The 21,815-nt window shown below is 53.4% G+C and overlaps 1 protein-coding gene across 6 annotated transcripts in view; it reads right to left on the minus strand.

Moving 5' to 3' along the window:
* NCAN (neurocan) overlaps positions 1–21,815 on the minus strand; it is an 86,822-nt gene that overhangs the window by 34,128 nt on the left and 30,879 nt on the right. For all 6 annotated transcript variants that reach the window (XM_038384317.2, XM_038384320.2, XM_043502678.1 and 3 more), the window contains exons 3-5: positions 4,011–4,412; positions 1,987–2,161; positions 591–718 (exon numbers count right to left, since the gene is read on the minus strand). In XM_038384317.2, the coding sequence (XP_038240245.1) occupies positions 591–718; positions 1,987–2,161; positions 4,011–4,412 (705 nt within the window). The remainder of the gene's footprint in view (positions 1–590; positions 719–1,986; positions 2,162–4,010; positions 4,413–21,815) is intronic.

The raw sequence follows: 21,815 nt of genomic DNA on the forward strand, positions 1-21,815 counted from the left end.
GCTCAAGGTCACCAGAAGGGCTTCAGGTGCAAAGAGGTAATAAATTCTCCTTTGCTCCGTTTGCTGAGACGGCCGTGAAATCAGCATCCGTCAGCCTGGGGAGCTCGGAGAGGAGGAATGCATTTTTAGTCTTCATTGCTTAAGCAATAAGGCACAGCCAGGTGCACAGTGCTCCTTGGTTTGTCACTGTCCCCTGGGGGCGACGTGCAGCCAGCGGTGCGTCGCCAATCCATCAAGAGCCGCCTGGCGCTAGCTGAGGAATGGCCCTCACGGAGCCTTTTATTGACTCTCAAAGAGCAGCAGGGGAGGCTGCAGGTGGAGGGGAGATGGCCAGGGCTTGGGACCAAAGACCCTGCTCCCTGCCCTGAACCTCTTGGGGTAGAAATCCTCCTGGCTTCTCTGCACCCAGAAGGGACTCGAGACCCTGCCGGAGAGACACTCCCAGCCCAGAGGTGCCGGGGGCAATTATCTGCCCACCTCCAGCCAGGTCCCAGATCCGCTTCCCAGCCCCCGAAAGCAGGTGGCAGGAGGGGCCCTTTGGGGCTGCCTAGGAAAGCATCGTCGGGAAGGGGCCCATGCCCCGGGCTTGCCTTGGAGCTCCCTAGCGTAGCAGTAGACATCATAGGCTTCGCTGGCTTCCCGCTCCCCGTAGCTGCGGATGCCAGGGAGTCTGCTGCGGTCTCCGTAGCAGCCAGGTCTGGAGAGCGTGATGGGGTACCTGTGGGGAGATGGTGCAGAGCAGTGGTCACAGGCCTGGATTGGCCATTGTCCTGCCCGTCCCACAAGTCTTGGACAGCCACAGAACAGATTCTCCCTCCGTGCCGCTGTGCTTTAAAGTGGGAAGCCTAGCGTACAAAGCGGGAGATGGGGGTCACGGCTTCACAGCATCCCCACCGGTTTCTGCAGGGAGCTGGGGTGGGGTAGAGGCCCGTTGTCTCTGCAGTGGGCCCTTTGACAGCAGAGATGCCAAGCCCCAGCTCTCAGGATTTGTGACAGATCTGGTTGCATGACACTCAGGCGGTGGCACTTTGATCTAGCAGAGAATCACTCGCCGCGGGGAACCATGCTAGAATCAAGCAGCCGCCACTTTGATTCAGGTCAGAAGCTGAGGGTGTCTGATGGCAATTTCAACTATAACGGAGAAGAGGTGGAGGGGAAAAAAATCTCTTTATATATCCAAGGGGATGGAGACAGGCTGAGGGAGAGATGGAGTGGGGCAGGGGGAGCTGGAGATGTATAGATGGAAGATGTAAGTGCAGATCTGTGTCCTGAACCCAAAGGAGAGAAATCCTCTGTGGTAAGCTGTTTGCTAAGAGCAGAAGTGCAGCCTCAAAGTGCTTGGCAGGGATTAACCACCTTCCACCCCCGACTCTCAGGCTTTCCAGGGTCATTCTCCCCAGTTTTCAGATGGGGAAAGGGAGGCACAGTCCAGGGACATGACTCACTCAAGGTCACACGGTGAATCAGTGGCAGAGCTGGGAGCAGATCTGTGTGCATGGAACAGGCCTGCGTGTGGAAAGACACCACTATGCACAAGTAACCAAACCCCTTGCCTGATCTGCAGATACAATGGTGTTTTGCACACTCATTTTGCATGTGAAAGCCCCTGCACTGGAACCTGCTTTGGGCAGATTTTGCAGGCTGCTACTATTTGAATATATGGCTCAGTGGCTGCTGCTTAGCTGGGTGCCTCTGGGCCACTGGTATGGCTGCTTTGCTGGGTCAGGGCTGTGTTACGGGAGCCTGGGCCCACAGGGAAATAGGGATCTAGGGTCTCCAAAGGAGGGATACAACATCACACGGATTCCCAGGGCTCTAGTGCTGCCAGGTGTAGTGCAAGATGCAGAAACAAAGCAGCCACGTTGCACTGAGAAGCTGTCCCATAGTCCCACCCCCATCACCAAGCAAGTCCCACCACTCTCCAATAGGGCTACTCCCCAAGCCGCATCCTGACAGTGCCCAGGATCCAGGGGCTCCCCCGTTTACCGGACGGTCTGGTCAGCCAGCCAACCAGCATCGCAGTTGTCATAGCCATCTTCAAAGGCAGCCTGCAGGTGACGCGGGGAGGCGATGACGGCTGAGTTCTCCCGGCAGGTGCGCTGGGCCTCGGGGAAAGTAAGCGCGTAGCGGTTGCTGGCAGCTCGGTAGTGGAACACCACGCCTGGGGAGAAGGGGACAGGCAGGGCATGAGCAGGGGGACAATGCCGACGGGGGCTGTGCAGGGAGGAAGGAGCCCCCCCATCATAGAATATCAGGGTTGGAAGAGACCTCAGGAGATCATCTAGTCCAACCCCCTGCTCAAAGCAGGACCAATCCCCAACTAAATCAACTCAGCCAGGGCTTTGTCAAGCCAGGCCTTAAAAACCTCTAAGGAAGGAGATTCCACTACCTCCCTAGGTAACCCGTTCCAGTGCTTCACGAACCTCCTAGTGAAATAGTGTTTCCTAATATCCAACCTAGACCACCCCACTGCAACTTGAGACCATGGCTCCTTGTTCTGTCATCTGCCACCACTGAGAACAGCCAAGCTCCATCCTCACTGGAACCCCCCTTCAGGTAGTTGAAGGCTGCTATCAACTCCCACCTCACTCTTCTTTTCTGCCCAGAGTCAGTTTGTCTTAGGGACAAAGTAAATTCCACGCTGGTGAAAGGGGCTGGATTGATAGCTCTGGAGCCTGCCGTTTTCTGTTTATCCACAGAGAAGGTGTTTGCCCAAAGTGACACAGTGACAGAGCTGGGGACATGAGGCAGCTGTCTGGATTCCCAGCCCCCCACTCACCTCCCAGCACTGACTCCCAGTCTTCCCTTTGCTGTAACCCACTAGATCCCACTCCCCTCCCTGAGCCAGAGTCAGAACCCAGGTGATCTGGTTCCCAGCCCCCGCTGCGCTAACCCACTAGACCCCACTCCCATCCCTGAGCCAGAGACAGATCCCAGGAGAATTGGCTCCCAGTCCCCCCTGCTCTAACCCACTAGACCTCACTCCCCTCCTGGAGCCAGAGACAGGAGAACCCAGGAGTCCTGGCTCCCAGCCCCGTCCTTCCCCCCGCCGCTCTAACCTACTAGACCCCACTCCCCTCCCTGAGCCAGAGACAGAACCCAGGAGATCTGGCTCCCAGCCCCCCCTGCTCTAACCCACTAGACCTCACTCCCCTCCCAGAGCCAGTAGCAGACCTTTCTGAAAGAGAAAAGCAAATCACGAGCAAGGCCCCAGTCAGTAAGTACTACAGCCCTGCGGAGCCACTAGAGCTCCAGGGGGAAGCCCCAGGAGAAGGCTGAGAAGCAGCAGGGACGCAAAGCCAGCAGTGTTTGCTCATGGAGTGTTGATAGCCCCTGAGTGGGGCTGTGCATGCATAGAGCAGGAGTCACTGGCCATGTGCTCTCTGGGTGGAAAGATTCTATCAGTTCCCCTTTGGACACCAGCTGGACATGCAGCCTGAGCACGAGCCATTAGCATCAGCGGGAAGCTGCTACTGGGGGCGCCCAAGTGACTGCACTATATGCTGTTGAGACTCCAGCGTATTGGGGAGAAGAAACGGTACACCCCTGCTCAGTACACACACACACACACACACACACACACACACACGTATACATACGGCCAGACAGTCCTGCAGACAAAGGAGAGAGACCCAGAGATAGTGGCCCCAGAGCCAGGGCTGCCCTGAAAGATACCAGTGCCACTGCCTACCCTGCTATTATACCGTGCAGCAGCAGCTGCAGTGATCCCTCCTGCCCCCAGGGCTGAGTTCACCTCCAGCTCCTGGGACTGGCGGCACACGATGGTGGCTGGGCTCTGGCCAGCCTGGAGTAGCCAACACTCCCACAGCGGCTCTGCCGTAGGCATCCAATGGATAACTAATCACCTGCTTAGCTTGTGAATCCGCTGAGGTGTGGGTGAGGGATGTGGAGCAGCAGGTGGCAGAGGAAGTGTCCACTCTGGTGCTCAGCCTGCATGGCTCACGACTTCCAACCCTGCCGGCGTCCCCACTGCCGTGCACCCAACTCACCTGTGACCTCCAGGGGCAGCAGGTCCTGCTCGTCGTCGATGCCGGCCACCACCTCGCAGCGGTACAGCCCAGCGTCGCTGGCCCGCACTGCACCGATCACCAGGGTGGCGTTGTAGCGGTTGCTGGGGTAGCCAGGCAGGGACACCCTCCCCTCGTAGGCTTTCACCACCTTCACCACGTTATCCTTGGCCACCAGGATGGGCACGTCCTCCTTCTGGCCGGATGCCGACTGCACCTTACTCCATTTGATGCGAGGCGGGTCCGGCGGCTCATTAGGCCCCAGCGAGGCTGAAGGCTGGAGCAAGAAGAGGCAGGGGAGGGCCACTGGCTCAGCCAGCCCCACGCGCAGCAGCTGGTGCTGGACCTTGTTGATGCGAATCACCGGCCCATTGTCCTGGGAGCCTGCAGGAGAGAGACAAAGAGGAGGGGGGGATCAGAGGGAGGTGTAAGTCCTGGGGGAGAGGGAACGTGATACCACGGGGATGGGCACAGCAGAGAGACACATGTTCTGGCCAAACCATCTCAGACTCAGAACCAACTGCCAGCTCAAATCAGAACTGACTCCAGGATGCAGAAAAGTCCCTTGCATTTCCCCCCGATAGTTTCATTCTCGCTTCATCCGGCTGGGATCCGGCAGTGCTGGGCTGCCACCGGGAAGCTACTTGGCTTCCATTTCCAGCCCCCAGCCCCATGATGATGAGCATTCTGCCCAGGTCTCCCACATAGTCCCCACGCTCCTGCGATCCGTTCCCACTGGGCGACTCTCAGAGAGTCCGTTCCCTGGAAGTGTCACATGGCGAGGACAGGGCAAGATCAAGCAGCCCTGTCAATCCCTCGCTGACACCTGCAGACTCACCCGCAGGCAAGGGGCAGTTTGTACCAGCGCCAGTGGCTGCACCCCTCCTCACTGGTATCCATTCCCCCTGCGGGCCCAGGGTCACTCCCACAGTGGGTTTGGCTGGCACTGCAGACACCTGGGGGCTTTCTGGATGACTTGTATAAATCAAGTGAGCTGCGGCAGGGAGCAGGATCCTGGTTTCAGCTCTGGTTTCTAGCTTTCACCCTCCTTGGCCCTGGGGCTGCGGCAGGTGCCATGACAGCCTGAAACAGACCTGCCAGGTCGGAACACCCCTGGGCTGCGGCGGAGTCCCCAGTCGAAGCCAGGTCCGGGTTTAAGGTGATCTGCAGCACTGAGCTGGAAACACACTCTGCAGAACAGCGCAGGAAAGGCCTGGACCCTGCAGCCTTTGCTCACAAGAAGAGCCCTGTAGAAGTCAACGGGCCCCAGCATGACCTCCCTGCCAGCAGTCACTCCAGGGGAGGGTACCAGCTACCTGGGGGCAGGTGAGAGCAGGATCAGCAGAGTGAGCCTATGGTCAGCATACACTTGAAATCAGGGATGTGCTTTACTAACTCAAAACAGCACCCGCTGCTGCACGTCCAGCCAGCCTCAAGGTTCCCCAGCACTGCAGAGCTATTGACTACCTCTGCAGCAGGGGGCACAGAGCATGGCTGGAAACAGGCCTCTGGGCTGGGCTGGACGGCCCATGACTCTCTTCTGCTAGGGCCCTTCTCTGTGCTCTCACATAGCATGCACAGTGCTGGAGATGCTGGTATGGATTTAGCAGCAGGGCTGTCTGGGCATGAAAGGGTGTCAGGCAATCTGGTCACGTCAGGCAGCTAGGTTGATTGGCCCAAGCTGTGCTTAATTGCATGAGTGCTGACACCTGCAGCAGGGAGCCAGGTATAAAAGCAGCCCTGGCAAACTGAGGCTATTGTGTTGCTGGGGTCTGGGATGCAGGTGCAATGAGGGGGTGAGGTGCTGTGCTCTGGGCAGGGCTCTTTAGAGAGTGGAAGATAAAGTAGCTAAATATCAGCTTAGATCAGGAGTCCTCTCTAAGCTGCAATTAACAATTCTCCTTCTTAATTGCATGTTTGCAACTCTCTTCTCTCCTCTCAAACATACTCCGAAAACCCTCAAGGCTCTGCTTTGCCATAGGCAAGAATAAAAGCTAAATCTCTGGTGAGAGAACGCAGCATGTGCCTCCTCCAGAGAGGGTTGGCTGAATGCAAAATAGCAGGTGTCTCTGAAGGAAGGAGATATAGGCCTGAGGGATCTGGGCTCCAGTCCTGGCAGGATGTGACTCTGGGCAAGTCCCTGCATCTCCTTCTCTGGAAGACGGGATTAATGACCCTTCCTTTTCCTTGGCCGGTATTGTGAACCTCAAACGATCAGAGACCATAAGCCAGGCACCAAAGATTATGAGTTTGGCTTCCAGGTGAAGAGATTTAAACGGGCTGATAACTAGTGGGTTCTTTCCCTTTGCTTTCTGGTCCTGGAGCCACTTTCCATCTCTTTTCTACAACCAGCGGAGTCAGAAACTTAGCCTTTTTTAATAAAATGAAAGCGGAGGCTTGCACTTAATCCCATGAATCCAGAAGCTGGGGCTTAAAGAAAATGCTGTGAAGCTGGAGATACAACTGGGAGCGCTGCCCTGAAGAGCTGCCTGGTGCAGTGGTTGCCTGACCTAGGTTGGGGCTTCTAGGAGCTACCCCAATTCACATAATAAGGAGGGAGGGGAACTTTTTGAGATACAGGCCAAAAACTGTAGCCTCTTCCCTCGCCCCCCGCTACCTGATGTGGAACTACGCAGCTAGCAATGCGACCCCATCTCCCTGAGCTTGTTCTAGCCAAATGGTGTTGCCACATTACCAGCCTGTTCTTGCCAAATGTGATGTGCCCAGGCCGGAGGCTCTGTTCCTCTCCATGTCCCTCCAGCCTGGGCCCCGCTGCTAAGAGAGCCTTCTATGGTGGCCAGACTATTGAGTTGTCAGTGTGAAGGCCCTTCCCCAGGCTTATTAGTTGCCATGGCACCCACACTATTTAAAGCAACACAGTCCACCCCTGCCCTGGGGTGTGGAATGGGCACAGCAAGAGGTCTGGGCCCTGGGGTGAGTAACAAAGGTCCTGTGGACGCGGTGGGCTGGTCTATGGAGGTGCCAACAGCAGAAACAGAGGCTTGTTGGTGCACAGGCCAGCACACAGCGTGGCGGGGGGGAAGCCATGCTGGGAAATCTTTGAGCTGCAAGTTTCAGAGTAGCAGCCGTGTTAGTCTGTATTCGCAAAAAGAAAAGGAGTACTTGTGGCACCTTAGAGACTAACAAATTTATTAGAGCATAAGCTTTCGTGAGCTACAGATGAAGTGAGCTGTAGCTCACGAAAGCTTATGCTCTAATAAATTTGTTAGTCTCTAAGGTGCCACAAGTACTCCTTTTCTTTTTGAGCTGCAAGTTGACCTGTCTCTCTGAGGCCCGAGTACCAGCTGTAACTGTGAGGTTTGTTTCAGAGTAGCAGCCATGTTAGTCTGTATTCGCAAAAAGAAAAGGAGTACCCGTGGCACCTTAGAGACTAACAAATTTATTAGAGCATAAGCTTTCGTCAGCTACAGCTCACTTCATCGGATGCATTTGGTGGAAAAAACAGAGGGGAGATTGATATATACACACACAGAGAACATGAAACAATGGGTTTATCATACACACTGTAAGGAGAGTGATCACTTAAGATGAGCCATCACCAGCAGCTGGGGGGGGGAAGGAGGAAAACCTTTCATGGTGACAAGCAATGTAGGCTATTTCCAGCAGTTAACAAGAATATCTGAGGAACAGTGGGAGGTGGGGTGGGGTGGGGGGGAGAAATAACATGGGGAAATAGTTTTACTTTGTGTAATGACTCATCCCATTCCCAGTCTCTATTCAAGCCTAAGTTAATTGTATCCAGTTTGCAAATTAATTCCAATTCAGCAGTCTCTCGTTGAAGTCTGTTTTTGAAGCTTTTTTGTTGAAGTATAGCCACTCTTAGGTCTGTAATCAAGTGACCGGAGAGATTGAAGTGTTCTCCAACTGGTTTTTGAATGTTATAATTCTTGACATCTGATTTGTGTCCATTCATTCTTTTACGTAGAGACTGTCCAGTTTGACCAATGTACATGGCAGAGGGGCATTGCTGGCACATGATGGCATATATCACATTGGTAGATGCGCAGGTGAACGAGCCTCTGATAGTGTGGCTGATGTGATTAGGCCCTATGATGGTGTCCCCTGAATAGATATGTGGACACAGTTGGCAACGGGCTTTGTTGCAAGGATAGGTTCCTGGGTTAGTGGTTCTGTTGTGTGGTTGCTGGTGAGTATTTGCTTCAGATTGGGGGGCTGTCTGTAAGCAAGGACTGGTCTGTCTCCCAAGATCTGTGAGAGTGATAGGTCGTCCTTCAGGATAGGTTGTAGATCCTTGACGATGCGTTGGTGAGGTTTTAGTTGGGGGCTGAAGGTGATGGCTAGTGGCGTTCTGTTGTTTTCTTTGTTGGGCCTGTCCTGTAGTAGGTGACTTCTGGGTACTCTTCTGGCTCTGTCAATCTGTTTCTTCACTTCAGCAGGTGGGTATTGTAGTTGTAGGAATGCATGATAGAGATCTTGTAGGTGTTTGTCTCTGTCTGAGGGGTTGGAGCAAATGCATTTGTATCGTAGAGCTTGGCTGTAGACAATGGATCGTGTGGTATGATCTGGATGAAAGCTAGAGGCATGTAGGTAGGAATAGCTGTCAGTAGGTTTCCAATATAGGGTGGTGTTTATGTGACCATCGCTTATTAGCACCGTAGTGTCCAGGAAGTGGATCTTTTGTCTGGCTCCCTGCCTGCCTTCCCCCCTACAGCTCCCTGCACTTGGCCCACCAGCCCCACGAGGAATTGAGCTGTATGCAGAGCAGCACCCCAGGGAAAGCCGGGTCCCGCTCCACAGGACTAACCCAGAACCCTCCAAGCTCTCTGGCTGGGATGGCGTTCCCTAGGGGGCATTGAAGAATTACATTGCAAGGATTAATCTACCTCAAGGCATTTATCAAACACCGTAGATTCTAGGTGGGGACCCTTCCATTTGGGTGCCATCAATTTCTATGTGGCGCCAGCAAGTATGAAAATAGAAACCATGTGCAAATGAAAACCCCCATGGTGGTATCCCCGGTGCCATGCTTGATGCCCTTAGCATCTTTCTGTGCTCTAAGATGGATCTTAGAGCTTGCAATAAATGCTATTGTCGCCCCTCTGCTGAGCCATATCCTTGCAGGTCAGTTTCCATTGGAGAAGGAATAAGTGAAGTGGAGTCTCTGTATTTTCCTAGTGTAACTATTTATGTCATGTATACCTGTCCTGGAACAGAGGTGGCCACAAATGGTACACAGCCACTCCCCTTTGTCCAAACTTTTGCTCAAATGTAAAGTCCTCCATCTCGGAGCAAAGAATGCAGGCTATACTTAGAGGACGGGACTATCCTGGGAAGCAGTGACTATGAAAAGGATTTGTGAGTCACGGTGGATAATCCTCTGAGCATGAGCTCCCAGTACAATCCTGGGATGCATAAAGAGAGGAATCTCAAGTAGTAGTAAAAAGGTTAGTTTGCTTCTGGATTTGGCACTGATGCGACCACTACTGGAATACTTTGTGAAGTTCTGGTATCCACAGTTCAAGAAGAATGTTGATAAATTGGAGAGGGTTCAGAGATGAGCCACGAGAATAATTAGAAAACTTGCCTTGTAGCGATAGACTCAAGGAGCTCAATCTATTTAGTTTAACAGAGAGAAGGCAAAGAAGCAACTTATCAGTCTACAAGTACCTCCATGGGGAGCCCAAATTCGATAACACAGGGCTCTTCAGTCTAGCAGACAAAGGTCTAACCAGCTCCAATGGCTGGAAATTGAACCTAGAGAAATTCAGACTAGAAACGAGGCACAATTGTTTTTAAACACTGACAGAACAATTTACCAGGGGTCGTGGTGGATTCTCCAGCACTGGATATTTGAAAATCAAGACTGGCTATTTTTCTCAAAGACGCACTCTGAGTTCCAACAGGAGTTAATTCAGGGCACTCTCTGGCCTGTGCTACGCAGGAGGTCAGACAAGATGATCACAGGGGTCCATGTGGCCATAGAATCTATGAACTCTCAGCCCAAACACCAGGGAACTAGTTCCCCGGGAGCCATTCTGCCCTAGGAACTGACTGACTCCAGTGAGAGCTCCACTCCCCTGCTGAAAGAAAAGGAGTATTTGTGGCACCTTAGAGACTAACAAATTTATTTGAGCATAAGCTTTCCTCTGCTGCTTGCTACAGTGCCCCAAAGTATCACCAGACTAACAACAACACAGCGTGGCTTCAAGGACACTGCTCACTCACGAAGCAAAATATCTGGAGACGGTAACGGCACCACCTGGTAACCCCTGGTATGATGATATTGACCTGGTGCCTCTCAGCCCAAACACCAGGGCCACATTCCAGATTAAGGGATCTGGGAAAAACTGGGGTAGAAATTTCCCTCCCAGCTTGTTCAGCAGAGCACAGTCCACATCAGGATGGCCTGGAACTGTTTCAGGTAGATTCCAGTTAATCCTGGGTCTGCCGCATATCCTGTCACTGCTTCACCACTGAATGTTAGCAAATTCATGCCAGGCTGCTGGCAGCCTGGAGGAGATACCCCCCACGTTGGCATGAGATCCCGCAGTGCATGGAATTGGTAGCTGGCACCAGGCTTCACGCTGAGGCTTTCTCCGCATGGCTGGATCTATCCGTAATGCTCAGCTCCAATCTGTCTCCAGGCGCAGCCTCACCTGAGTCAAAGCCTTTGCAGACTTTCCCACACCCTTGTTAAGCGGACCCCATAACCTGGCAGGTGGGCTTGATCCCCATTCCCTTCCCCAGTAACCCTCCAGCATGGGCTTCGATCGTCCGGCATCATCTCGGAGGGAGAGGGCCTGGCTTGGTGTTGACTCCGCAGCTTCATTGCTGCCCGTGCCTCACCTGGCCGTCCGTACCTGCAGCAATTCCAGAAACCACAGGGAAAGAGCCAAGTGTCTTGCTGCTGACCAGGCTGTTAGCAGACTCTGCTTGGCTGGCTGCAGATGGCAATTAGGGCACCAGGACTCAGCCTCATCAGAATTAACGACACGCACACAATGGCGCTCCCCAGCCTGTGCTGTGATTGATTTTTTCCCCCAATTACAGTGCAAGAGCAACAGCAAAATGATCCACTGAGGCACATCCTAACACATCCCTGTGAGTAACTCCCTAACCTCCAGCGGCAGGCAGCCAGCGAGCTGCCACCGACACCGGCCCTGCCCGGTGAGCCCGGGGAACTAGCTTGGGTAACTAGCGAGATCTCCCCTTTAGACAGCGCCTCTCCTACCGCATAATGGCTAACCTGGCGCCAGTTCTGCAGGGCAGGATGGGAAGTGATGAGCGATTGTGGGACGTGGCTAACACTACGGAGAGGCAGAATGGAGCTGGAATGGAACCAGGACACCAAGGTTAATACCCTGCCTCTTATGGCAAACACCACATGGGATCTTTAGTGACCACATGCAGCCTGGAGATTGGTTTGACTTTGCCTCCAGAGGGCAGAGCGGACCCACTGCCAACCCCGCCCCTGCCAATACATAAGAATAGCCATACAGCATCAAACCAATGGTCCATCTAGCCCCGTATCCTGTCTTCCTACAGTGGCCGGTGTCAGGGGCTTCAGGGGGAATGGACAGAACAGGGCAATTTATCGAGTGACCCATCCCCTGTCATACAGTTCCAATCTCTGGCAGCCAGATACAAACCCAGTGGGAAGAGCTCCATTTTCTGAATCCCCAACATCGTCTATTGCCACGGTCCTTTGGAGAACCCTTCCTGATCCCCCAGCCCAACCCTGTGTCGCTCGTGAGAACGGACACAGCATGACGGGGATGACACACGGCTCTCCAGCCAGCCTATGCATCTCGAACAGGGTGGGAGTAAGCTCCCCCTGAGGCTCCGAGTCTTTGATTATCTTTGCCCCCTTCACATGCACTCCTGGGTGTGTTGGGCTCTTCGTTGACACGGCCAAGGTGCTAACTCCCCACTAGGATCTTGGATTCTTTATCTCAGCAGAACAAGCCGCCATGCATGCAAATGGTTCCCGGGGGACTCAGGTGCCCAGACCCAGTGACAAATTAATTACTGGATCCTGGGATGGGCAGGGAGGAGCTGGGAGCCCCGTGGCAGATGCATGGATGGCATTTCTCAGCCAGCTGTGACAAACACCCCAGCACCGGAGCCCCATTCTAAGGGGTGAGGTGGGCTGTGCTGTCTGAGATACCAGCAAGGCCCCCGGGGGAAGAGCATAAAAAGGCCTGGCTAATTCCCCCCCCCCCCCCATGAACCCCCGTGCCACTCCCCATCCGGCACTTGGAGGCCAACTTTGCTATTTAAACCCATCCCTCCAAGGCTGAATCTCCACGGTTCACACCCTCCGTCACTAAGCCGTGTTACAGAACTTCCAGTCAGAGCCCCCTCTGCGGGCTGATGGAGCTACCCGTGGCCCAAAGGTATCACTGGGCAGAGTGAGCCCAATGGGGAGAGCACGAGAAATACAGAGGCGAGAAATCAGCAGGCTCAGAGAATCCATGGATGGCCCTGCTCTCTGCACACCCACCCCCCCCACAGAGGGACTGGGCTGCATGTGGCTATATTTCAATCAGCATGCCTTAGGGCATACCCAAGTGCCCCAGGTCATAATTACCGGGCTGTAATCTCTCCAGGACAGCCTGCTGTCCCAGCTGAATTCTAGAGTCAGCAGCTCCAAAAAGACCCACCTCATTTAGTTAATGTTTAGAAGGGGCCCTGATCTCTGGGGGCTTTTGGGGATCTGTAACATCCTCTCTCACTTCATAATGCCCTCTCCCGCCCCAGCAGCTTTGGGTTTCTTTGTGTACCGTTCTCTTTCTGTCTGCCCCACTCTGTCGCACAGTCTAGTAGCTTAGCTACTGTAGGGGCACTTGAAAACACTGGAGTTGTGAAGTGGGGTTTCTTAGGCTAGCGCCCAGGAACTGCCAGCCTGGATCAGAGCATTGAGACATCCAACCCAGTACCCCCTCTCTGACAGAGGGCAGCGCCACATGCTGTAGATGGTCTGCACTGGGCAGCACTGGGATAAAATTTCCCCGAGGAGGTTCCCTCCTGACCCCCATTAATTCGGGACCAGCTGATGCCCTGGAGCCAGGAAGACTTGTTCTATCCCTTCCACGCTTGGAGAAAGATTTTTCCCTCAGCTGAAGCCACAGGGTTTGGGGCTTTTATTTTTGCCCCATCTCCATTTTGAGCATGGCCTGGCTGTAGAGGGAAGCAGCATGATTTAATGGTGAGCAAAAGAATCAGGACTCCTGGGTTCTATTCCAAGCTCTGTTGCTGACTCTCTCAGTAGCCTTAAGCAGGGCACTTCCCCATTTCTGTACATCAATTTCCCACTCTATGGAGTGGTCGTAGGCATGGGGAGGTGCGGGAGGCTGCAGATCAGTTCCTGTTGAGGAGAAATCAGTGATATGGAATCTGGGTATTTTCCTAGAGTAACTGGTTTATTTACCCTATACATATCAGTCCTGGAACAGAGGTGGCCACAAACAGCATGCAGCCAATCCCCTTTGTCAGGACTCTCAACCCAAACATCAATGCCTGGCTGCTTGGAAGCAACTCCATCCTGAGAAATTACTCTAGTTATGAAGGTTACAGCAGGCAACAAACTCCTGCTGTTTGCGACAGCTCCCCCCAAAGCTTTAACATAACAAAACTAACAACAATGCTGTGTTTCCTCATGGACGGTACACTGAGACAAAGAACTTGTGAGGCGACGTGGAACGGTGCCACCTGGTGACTGCCCACCATAACATGAATACCCTGCAGTTCACATTTTTCCACCAGCTCTGCACAGCCTTGGCATTTTCAGATCCCGCATTTCCCCCAGATACTTTGAAAGCTGTGTTCCTCTCCCCTGTAGAATAACCCTGCCCTACACATCTTGGTTCCTCTTTCCATGCACGGCTGTGCAGTGAGATATACACTGCCCCACCCTTCCTTTTGGCACACCTGTTTTACCACCTTCTGTGTGCCCCCCTCCCAGCCTTCCTGCTCACTCTCTTTCTGTTATGCTTGTGTTTGAAGCAGTCATTCATCTAGGAAGGGATATCCGTGAGGAGCAATCTGAGCTCTGCAACTGGGGAGGAGGGACTTTGACTGGCTGCATAAATTGCTTTAAAATAGAAGGGAGAAGAACTAAGCAAGCAGGCTGCACTCCCCTTCAGGGATAAAAACCTGGCATCAATGCATCGAATTATGTAAAGCCATAAACTGTTTTTATGCCCTTCAGAAATGACCGGGTAGCGAGTTGAATCACTTGTTGAGGGCATTTGCTGAAGCAGTTTATCCCTCTGGAGAGGGGCTGATTTATAGACTGAATGAGAGGACTAAAGGGATCTCAGGGAGCGTGTGCGAAGCAAACACTCCCAGACAACCGTCATTATTAAAATCTTACTAGTGTTTTATTTCTATGGCAGCAGCACCTGGGAGCCTCAGTCATGCACCAGGAGCCCATTTTGCTAGGCGCTGTACTTTATTATTATGCTTTTATTGCTGGGATAGAATCATAGAAGATTAGGGTTGGAAGAGAGCTCAGGAGGTATCTAGTCCAACCCCCTGCTCAAAGCAGGACCAACCCCAACTAAATCATCCCACGCAGGGCTTTGTCAAGCCGGGCCTTAAAAACCTCTAAGGATGGAGATTCTACCACCTCCCTAGGTAACCCATTCCCGTGCTTCACCACCGTCCTAGTGAAATAGTGTTTCCTAATATCCAACCTAAACCTCCCCCATTGCACCTTGAGACCATCGCTCCTTGTTCTGTCATCAGTCACCACTGAGAACAGCCAAGCTCCGTTCTCTTTGGAACCCCCCTTCAGGTAGTTGAAGGCTGCTATCAAATCCCCCTCACTCTTCTCTTCTGCAGACTAAATAACCTCAGTTCCCTCCGCCTCTCCTCATGAGTTGTGTACCCCAGCCCCCTAATCATTTTTGTTGCTCTCCGCTGGATGCTCTCTGCTTTGTCCACATCCCTTCTGTAGTGGGGGACCCAAAACTAGACACAATACTCCAGATGTGGCCTCACCAGTGCCGAATAGAGGGGAATCATCACTTCCCTCGATTTGCTGGCAATGCTCCTCCTAATACAGCCCAATATGCCGTCGGCCTTCTTGGCAACAAGGGTATACTGCTGACAGAATCTGACATGCTGAGAGCAGCTGGGTTCATCCTGGGAATCTCTGACGCCCACATGACTCCAGAGTGTCCTATTCTGCTCAGGACACTTTCCTGGGGATCCCCTCTGATCCATAGCTCCTGGGGCTGAGCACTGCGGTGTTCGCTCTTGCCTTCCAAAGGAGGTGGATCTGACAGCATCTCCTCGGAGTCCCATGCTCCTGAGTGCTCCCGCTCAGGACAGATGCATACATAGGAGAAGGGTGAGTGGAGTCATCTGAGCACAGGCCTGGGTGCCGGGAACTCCTGCGTTCTAATCCCACTGCTGACACCAGCTTCAACCTTGGGCAAGGCACGTGGGACTCTGTAAACCAGGCATGAGATAATTAATTTCTGTGCTGTACTCTATGGGCCATGAAATAACAGCCAGCCCCACAAAGTCACCGGGCCACCACATGAGGAGGTGCTCAATTCCTGCCAGTATAAACAGCACCATGCCATTGCCTGGGCTAGAATTGTATCCCCTTCTGCCAGCCAGAAGTCTGCTCCTGCCTGCGTACAGAGTGCCAGGCAGGAAAGTCATTCCCAGCCTACCTCCAGCCCTCACAGTGATAAAGTCCTTCTCACCCAGCTAATCCGCCATCAGGCAGCACAAGGATGGGGCTCTGGGGCTGTAAATCTCTAGTTCTCCTCCTGGTGAAATGGCTCTCGCGAATGCACAGGCTAACATGCTCTGCTCTCCTGACAACTCTGACGCAGGAGACGTATAGTAATAAATAATGCTCCTCATTACGGCCGCTCTCTACTTAGTTTAATACCCAGTGACCCTGCTTTGCAATCCTATTAATGTGCTGCCCCCCTCATTACATCGCTCTGCTCTCTGCACCAGGGAGTGTGCGGATGGGTTTTCACAGCGCAGGCCATGCGGGAGGCGGGGGGATGTTTTATTCATATTCCATTTCAGTCTCTTCCTATGCTCCTGTTCTGCCACCTGAGAGTTGCTCTGGGAACCTAGAAGATGGAACACGGAGCCTTTCACCTTTGGGTCACAGGTTCGAATCCAGCCCCAGGTCAGGTGTTACATGCTAAGGGCTCACTCCTGGCCTGGGGAGTGGAATGAGTTTGATGGGTCTCAGCCCCACGATCCTGAGCAACCCTATGATTACAAAGCAGACTGAGGAGCCAGAGGATCTGGTTTTGGTAGCAGGAAGCTGGGAAGATGCCCCAGGTGACTTGGTTAAAAGCCCCGATGTCAGTGAATGCACAGCCGGCCGCAGCATGCAGGGAATTTGCATGATGAGCAGAGCCCCACAGCAAGGACCGTGCTTTCGACTCATCCCACAGTCCCCACCCTCACTGCTGCTGCCCCCAGAATGTTTTGAAGCTCAGACTTTATCTTTCTATGCACCCGGTTAGAACTCCTCACAGGTCCCTCACCATCTCCTCTGGCCTCGGTCACCGCCCCCTCCTCGCTGGCTTCCCTCACCCCTGCGTCGCCTCCCATCAGCATCGCTTCCCCGACAAAAGCCTGGTCAAGCATCTCAACCTCCCCTTGACAGCCATGCGCTGCCAACCCACCCTTGTTGCTGCCTCAAAGTGTCAATCAACTTCTTCCACCACCACCTCCACGTGGCCCTGCCCTGATGACACTGCCTGCTTCTCCTTCGCAGCTCTTCATAGGGCTCGCTGCTCCCATCACCCTTGCAAGGAACTGTAGCCAGGCAGAGGGGCAGGTGGCGGAGAGCTGCCAGTAGCAAGTGCATATAAAAGCAATCCCTGCCGGGTTTGACTCCGGCAGCCCCTGCCCTGGGTTGAAGTGTCTCGTTGTCCTAGGCGGTGAGATGTGCAGGGCAGGAACCGTGTCTCCCCAGGGCTGTGCCGACGGCGCTGATGGCACCGTGTGTGCCCCTAGCACGTCCCGGGGGAGGCGGAGGCTCCTGAGTCACATCCCGAGAGCAGAGTCCTGGCTGCAGCATGGCACGAGGAGTTCAGGTGTCTGGGGGCGCTGGCTTTAAACCTGGGCAGGTCCAGGGCAGGGCCTGGAACCCCACCCCCAGAGAGATCCCCACCCTTTGAGAAGATTTTGCCTCCCGCACCGTGGCTGGCCCTAGTTGGGGCAGTGCAGGGGTGTTATCTCCAACAGCTGGCCAGGAGCAGCACTGGACCTGAAGAAATCCACCATATGCCTGGCAGCAGAGTTCTGCAGCATCCTCCCTAGGTGAGGGGAGGGATGGACAGGGTTGAAGCCTGCACTTTATGGCTCCCTGCACTGGCCTTGGCCTCTGGGTAAATACACATTCAGCAGCAGCCACAGCAGAGCTGCAAATAATCCCTGAGGGGGAGCCCCTGACACATGCAGAGCGGGCAGCTAATCCTGGCTGGGTGAGGGCTCATGTTGTGAGGAGCTGCTAGCGTTGGACATTCGCCGAACCGATCCCGGCTGATGGGCTCGGCGGCAGGGAGAGAACGGGATTAAGGGTTTAAAGATTCACCCGGGGAGGATTCTGGGGCCGCCAGGGAAAACACGAACTGGGGATGGCTTTTCTTTTGCTACTCTTCCTCTTGCCTCCTTGTCCCGCTCCTTGCCCTGTGCCCACACTGGGTGCACAGCCCCTCCTGCCCCACAGCCTCTGCCCCATGAGGCCTGCAATCACTCTGAAGTGTTTGGACTCAAATCTACTTTGCCAGCTGCATTATTTCCCTGCATTGAGGGGGTCAAAATGGTGTAAACATGTAACTTGCCACAGGGGCTGATAGGGTGCTGGGGGCACCCTCATTAGGATGTTCAGTGCACTTTGCTGGCTGGGGGCTTTCTAACTCCAGTCAGAAGGGCAAGGGGAGCAATTGTGTGTACCAGGAGCTCCCGGGGTCCTTGCACTAGGCACACAAGGGTGCACAATGGTGCATGTGGACCCCACATCTCCCCTGCCTCAGGTGAAGTTGGGGATTGTCACGGAGTCCCCGGGCGATGCTCTGGAACTGCTCCCTATGAAGCCAGGCAGGACTCTGGGGAAGTCTCCTCTCTGTGAACAGACTGTCTGCAGGACCCACAGCTCACCCTGCTTCCCCCTTCCTGGGTCTGACCTCAGAGCATTCAGCATCCTCTGCCCCTCCGAGCGCTTCCCACAGCGAGTCCGCCCAGGCAGGGTCCTGGGGAAGCCAGAGGGTCCTGCACCCCAACTCCACAGTCAGACGTGACTCTCAACCAGCCAGTAAAACAGAGGGTTTATTAGATGACAGGAACATGGTTTAACACAGAGCTTGTAGGTGTAGAGAACAGGACCCCTCAGCCAGGTCCATGTTGCAGGGCAGTGAGCCAGACAACCACGTCTGCACTTCACTCCATGTCCCCAGCCAGCTCCAAACTGAAACTCTCTCCAGCCCCCCCTCCTCTGGGCTTTGTCTCTTTCCCGGGCCAGGAGGTCACCGGGTTCCTTTGTTCTCCAACCCTTTAGCTCTCACCTTGCAGGTGGGAAGGGCCCAGGCCATCAGTTGCCAGGAAACAGGGTGTCGGCCATTCTTTGTGTCCAGACTCCTGCACACACCTGCCCTCTAGGACTCTGCAACGATCATACACCCTTATCCCACCCCCTAGATACTTAAGAATTGCATAGGGGAAACTGAGGCACACCCACAATATTCAGAGGAAACATTAAGAACAGTCCCGCTTCGTCACAGGGATTGTTGGGGATTGGTCCTGCTTTAAGCAGGGGGTTGGACTAGATGACCTCCTGAGGTCCCTTCCAACCCTGATATTCTATGATTTTAAGTCACGGCTGCATCTAGTCAGCTGTGCCAAACCCCTCTGCTCTTGGACACTGCAGACGCCAGACCTCCTGGGACAAATCCATTCTGGTGCAGCTCGGCGGCAGGCAGCTCTGAGACGGCAAAGATCTCCCTGTGTCAGGGCAGGTGGAGCCCCCCAGCCTGGCAGAGCCTTCAGAGCAAATGGTAGCCATCAAGCAAGGCCCCACATGGCTGGGCAATGAGACAGATCTTAGGGAACAGCAGCGCCCCTCTGTGGACTGCTGGGAAAGGAGATCCTGGAGGGGAGAGGAGCATGTGGGTGCCTGGACCTGGAGTGGTGCTAATGACCTGGGGGGGCAGGGAAGTGCCCCTTGCAATGCCTGCATTTCAGCCACTGCATCCTCCCCCGCTAGTCAGCAAGGAGCAGAGCCTGCATCTCCACTCCAGGCCTGCAGCTGTTACCAGTTATCTAATTCTGCAACTTGGATACTAAAACTGAGTCTGGTTTTATTGTTCCCAGCACGAGCCCCGAAAGAAGCCAGCGATTGTTCTGATTGTTCATTAGGAACCATTGCTGCCTGTTAATGCATTGTTATTGGCCAATTATTGTGGGCGATTTGTTACTGGTCATTAGCAGTTTATTCTTTGCTATTTTTTATGAGGGATTGTTAATACTGATTCTTTCCTGAAGTCCTCTGCGTGCAGGGCCTGTTTTTCCAGAGCAACCACGCACACATCGGTTGTTTGAGAAGTTACGGAGTGAAAGAGGATGGTGGCTGAGGCTGTCGGGAGCAGAGACAGTCTCACCCCCAGGAAAGGGAGGGAGGGCAGGGTGCGGTTCCCTCTTATGGTCCCAACAGGAGACAAGTGGCTTCTGCATCATAGCATCTCATAACCATAGGGGTAGCCTAAATTCCTCCTTACCTGTAAGGGGTTAAGAAGCTCAAGTGACCTGGTTGGCACCTGACCAAAGGAACCAATGGGGACAAAAAGAAAAGGAGGACTTGTGGCACCTTAGAGACTAACAAATTTATTTGAGCATAAGCTTTCGTGAGCTACAGCTCACTTCATCAGATGGAGACAAAAGATACTTTCAAATCTGGTGGTGGGGGGGAGAGATTTTGTTTTGGGTTCTTTGTTTCTGTGGCCGTTGGCTCTTGGGACTAAGAGGGACCGGACCGGGCATCAATCCATGTTCTCCAAATCTTCCTGAACAAGTCTCTCCTATTTCAGACTTGTAAGTAACAGCCAGGCAGGGCGTATGAGTTTATCTTTGTTTTCTCATCTTGTGAATTTTCCCTTTGCTAGAGGGAGTTTTATCCCTGTTTTGTTGTAACTTTGAAACTAAGGCTAGAGAGGGTTCCTCTGTGCTCTTTTCAGAGCAGCCGTGTTAGTCTGTATTCGCAAAAAGAAAAGGAGTACTTGTGGCACCTTAGAGACTAACAAATTTATTAGAGCGTGAGCTGTAGCTCACGAAAGCTTATGCTCTAATAAATTTGTTAGTCTCTAAGGTGCCACAAGTACTCCTTTTCTTTCTGTGCTCTTTGAATTTTCTGATACTCTGTAAGGCTAACTACCAGCCTAAGTTTACAGAGATGATTCTTTTACCTTTTTCACTTTAAATAAAATCCCTTTTTTTAAGAACCTGACTGATTTTTCCATTGTTCTAAGACTCAGGGGGTTGGGTCTGTAGTCCATTTGTAACCAATTGGTAAGGATATATGATCAAGTCTTCCCCAGGAAAGGGGGTGTAGGCTTGGGAAAATATTTTGGGGGGAATAGGGCTCTCGTGGTCCTTTCTCTGATTGTTTGTTAAATCACTTGGTTGTGGCAGTGATCCCAGGGCAAGAAAGAAATCTGTGCCTTGGAGAAGTTTTAACCTAAGCTGGTAAGAATAAGCTTAGGGGGTCTTTCATGTGGGTCCCCACATCTGTACCCCAGAATTCAGAGTGGGGAAGAAATCCTGACACAGTCGCTAACAAACCCTGAGTGTCACTGTGCTCAGATAGAGAAGGCAGCTTTGGCCTGAGTCCCTGAGCATAAAAAGTTTCATGACTCTATTGATGGGAGGCCAGCACTAGCTGAAACTGACCATAAACCGCTTACAGCGATTGCCAAGGTGGACTGGCAAACGCCCCCAGGCTCCCCTGACAATACAGAGATCAGTTGTTCAGCTCCAGTGGCAGGGTTTGCACGTTGAATACAAACCCAGGAGAGAGCTGGTGATTACGGAGGCTTTTGTCAAAAGGGCGCTGCAGCCAAGTCCAGAGCTAGACCGTGTACACGTCGATCTGATTAAAAAACGCCCCTCCAGCCTCCCTCAACAGTGAGCAGGGATTGCCAGGCTCCTGCCTGGGAGTGATGGCTGGTATTTGCACAGCGTGGCTGGGCCAGCGTATTCCCAGCCCCTAGCGTAACACCCCACCTGGACTGGAGGCGGCTGGGCCCAAACAGCAAAGGGAGCAGCACAGGCTAGCGGCTAGGAGGCAGCCTCGTGGGGCTCAGAATGTTTTTGTTAAAGAGGGGAGCCCGGGACAGCTGCTCGTGGGGAATCCCAGGAACTCCAGATGGGGTCTCAGGACAGTTGAAGCAGGGTGAGCGCCAGCCAGGGAGAGGAAAAGGGGAAAAAACAGCGAGTGAGAGCAGATGGTGGCTCCTGCCCTCCTGAAGCAGTGATGCAACAGGTGAAACAGGCAGTGGCAGAAATGGCTGGGGGAGTGAAAGGGAGGCTGCCCAGTGCTGGGGGCAAGAGAGGCCAGTCGCCAGTGGGGCAGCAGCTGGCACCAGAAAAGAAGGGATGCAGCAAGTGGCTAGGCCCAGTTGTGTCATCGGAGGGGCGCCAGGAACAGAGCTGAGAGGGAGAAAGTCCTGTTCAGGAGGGAGAGGAAAGAACAAGCCTGGGGAATAGCAGGGCTAGCCACAAAAGGGACAGTAAGAGACAAGGCAGAGGTAGAACAGGAAAAAA

The sequence above is a fragment of the Dermochelys coriacea genome, chromosome 25 (genome assembly GCF_009764565.3).
Source record: "Dermochelys coriacea isolate rDerCor1 chromosome 25, rDerCor1.pri.v4, whole genome shotgun sequence".
In the NCBI taxonomy this organism is placed as follows: Eukaryota; Metazoa; Chordata; order Testudines; family Dermochelyidae; genus Dermochelys; species Dermochelys coriacea.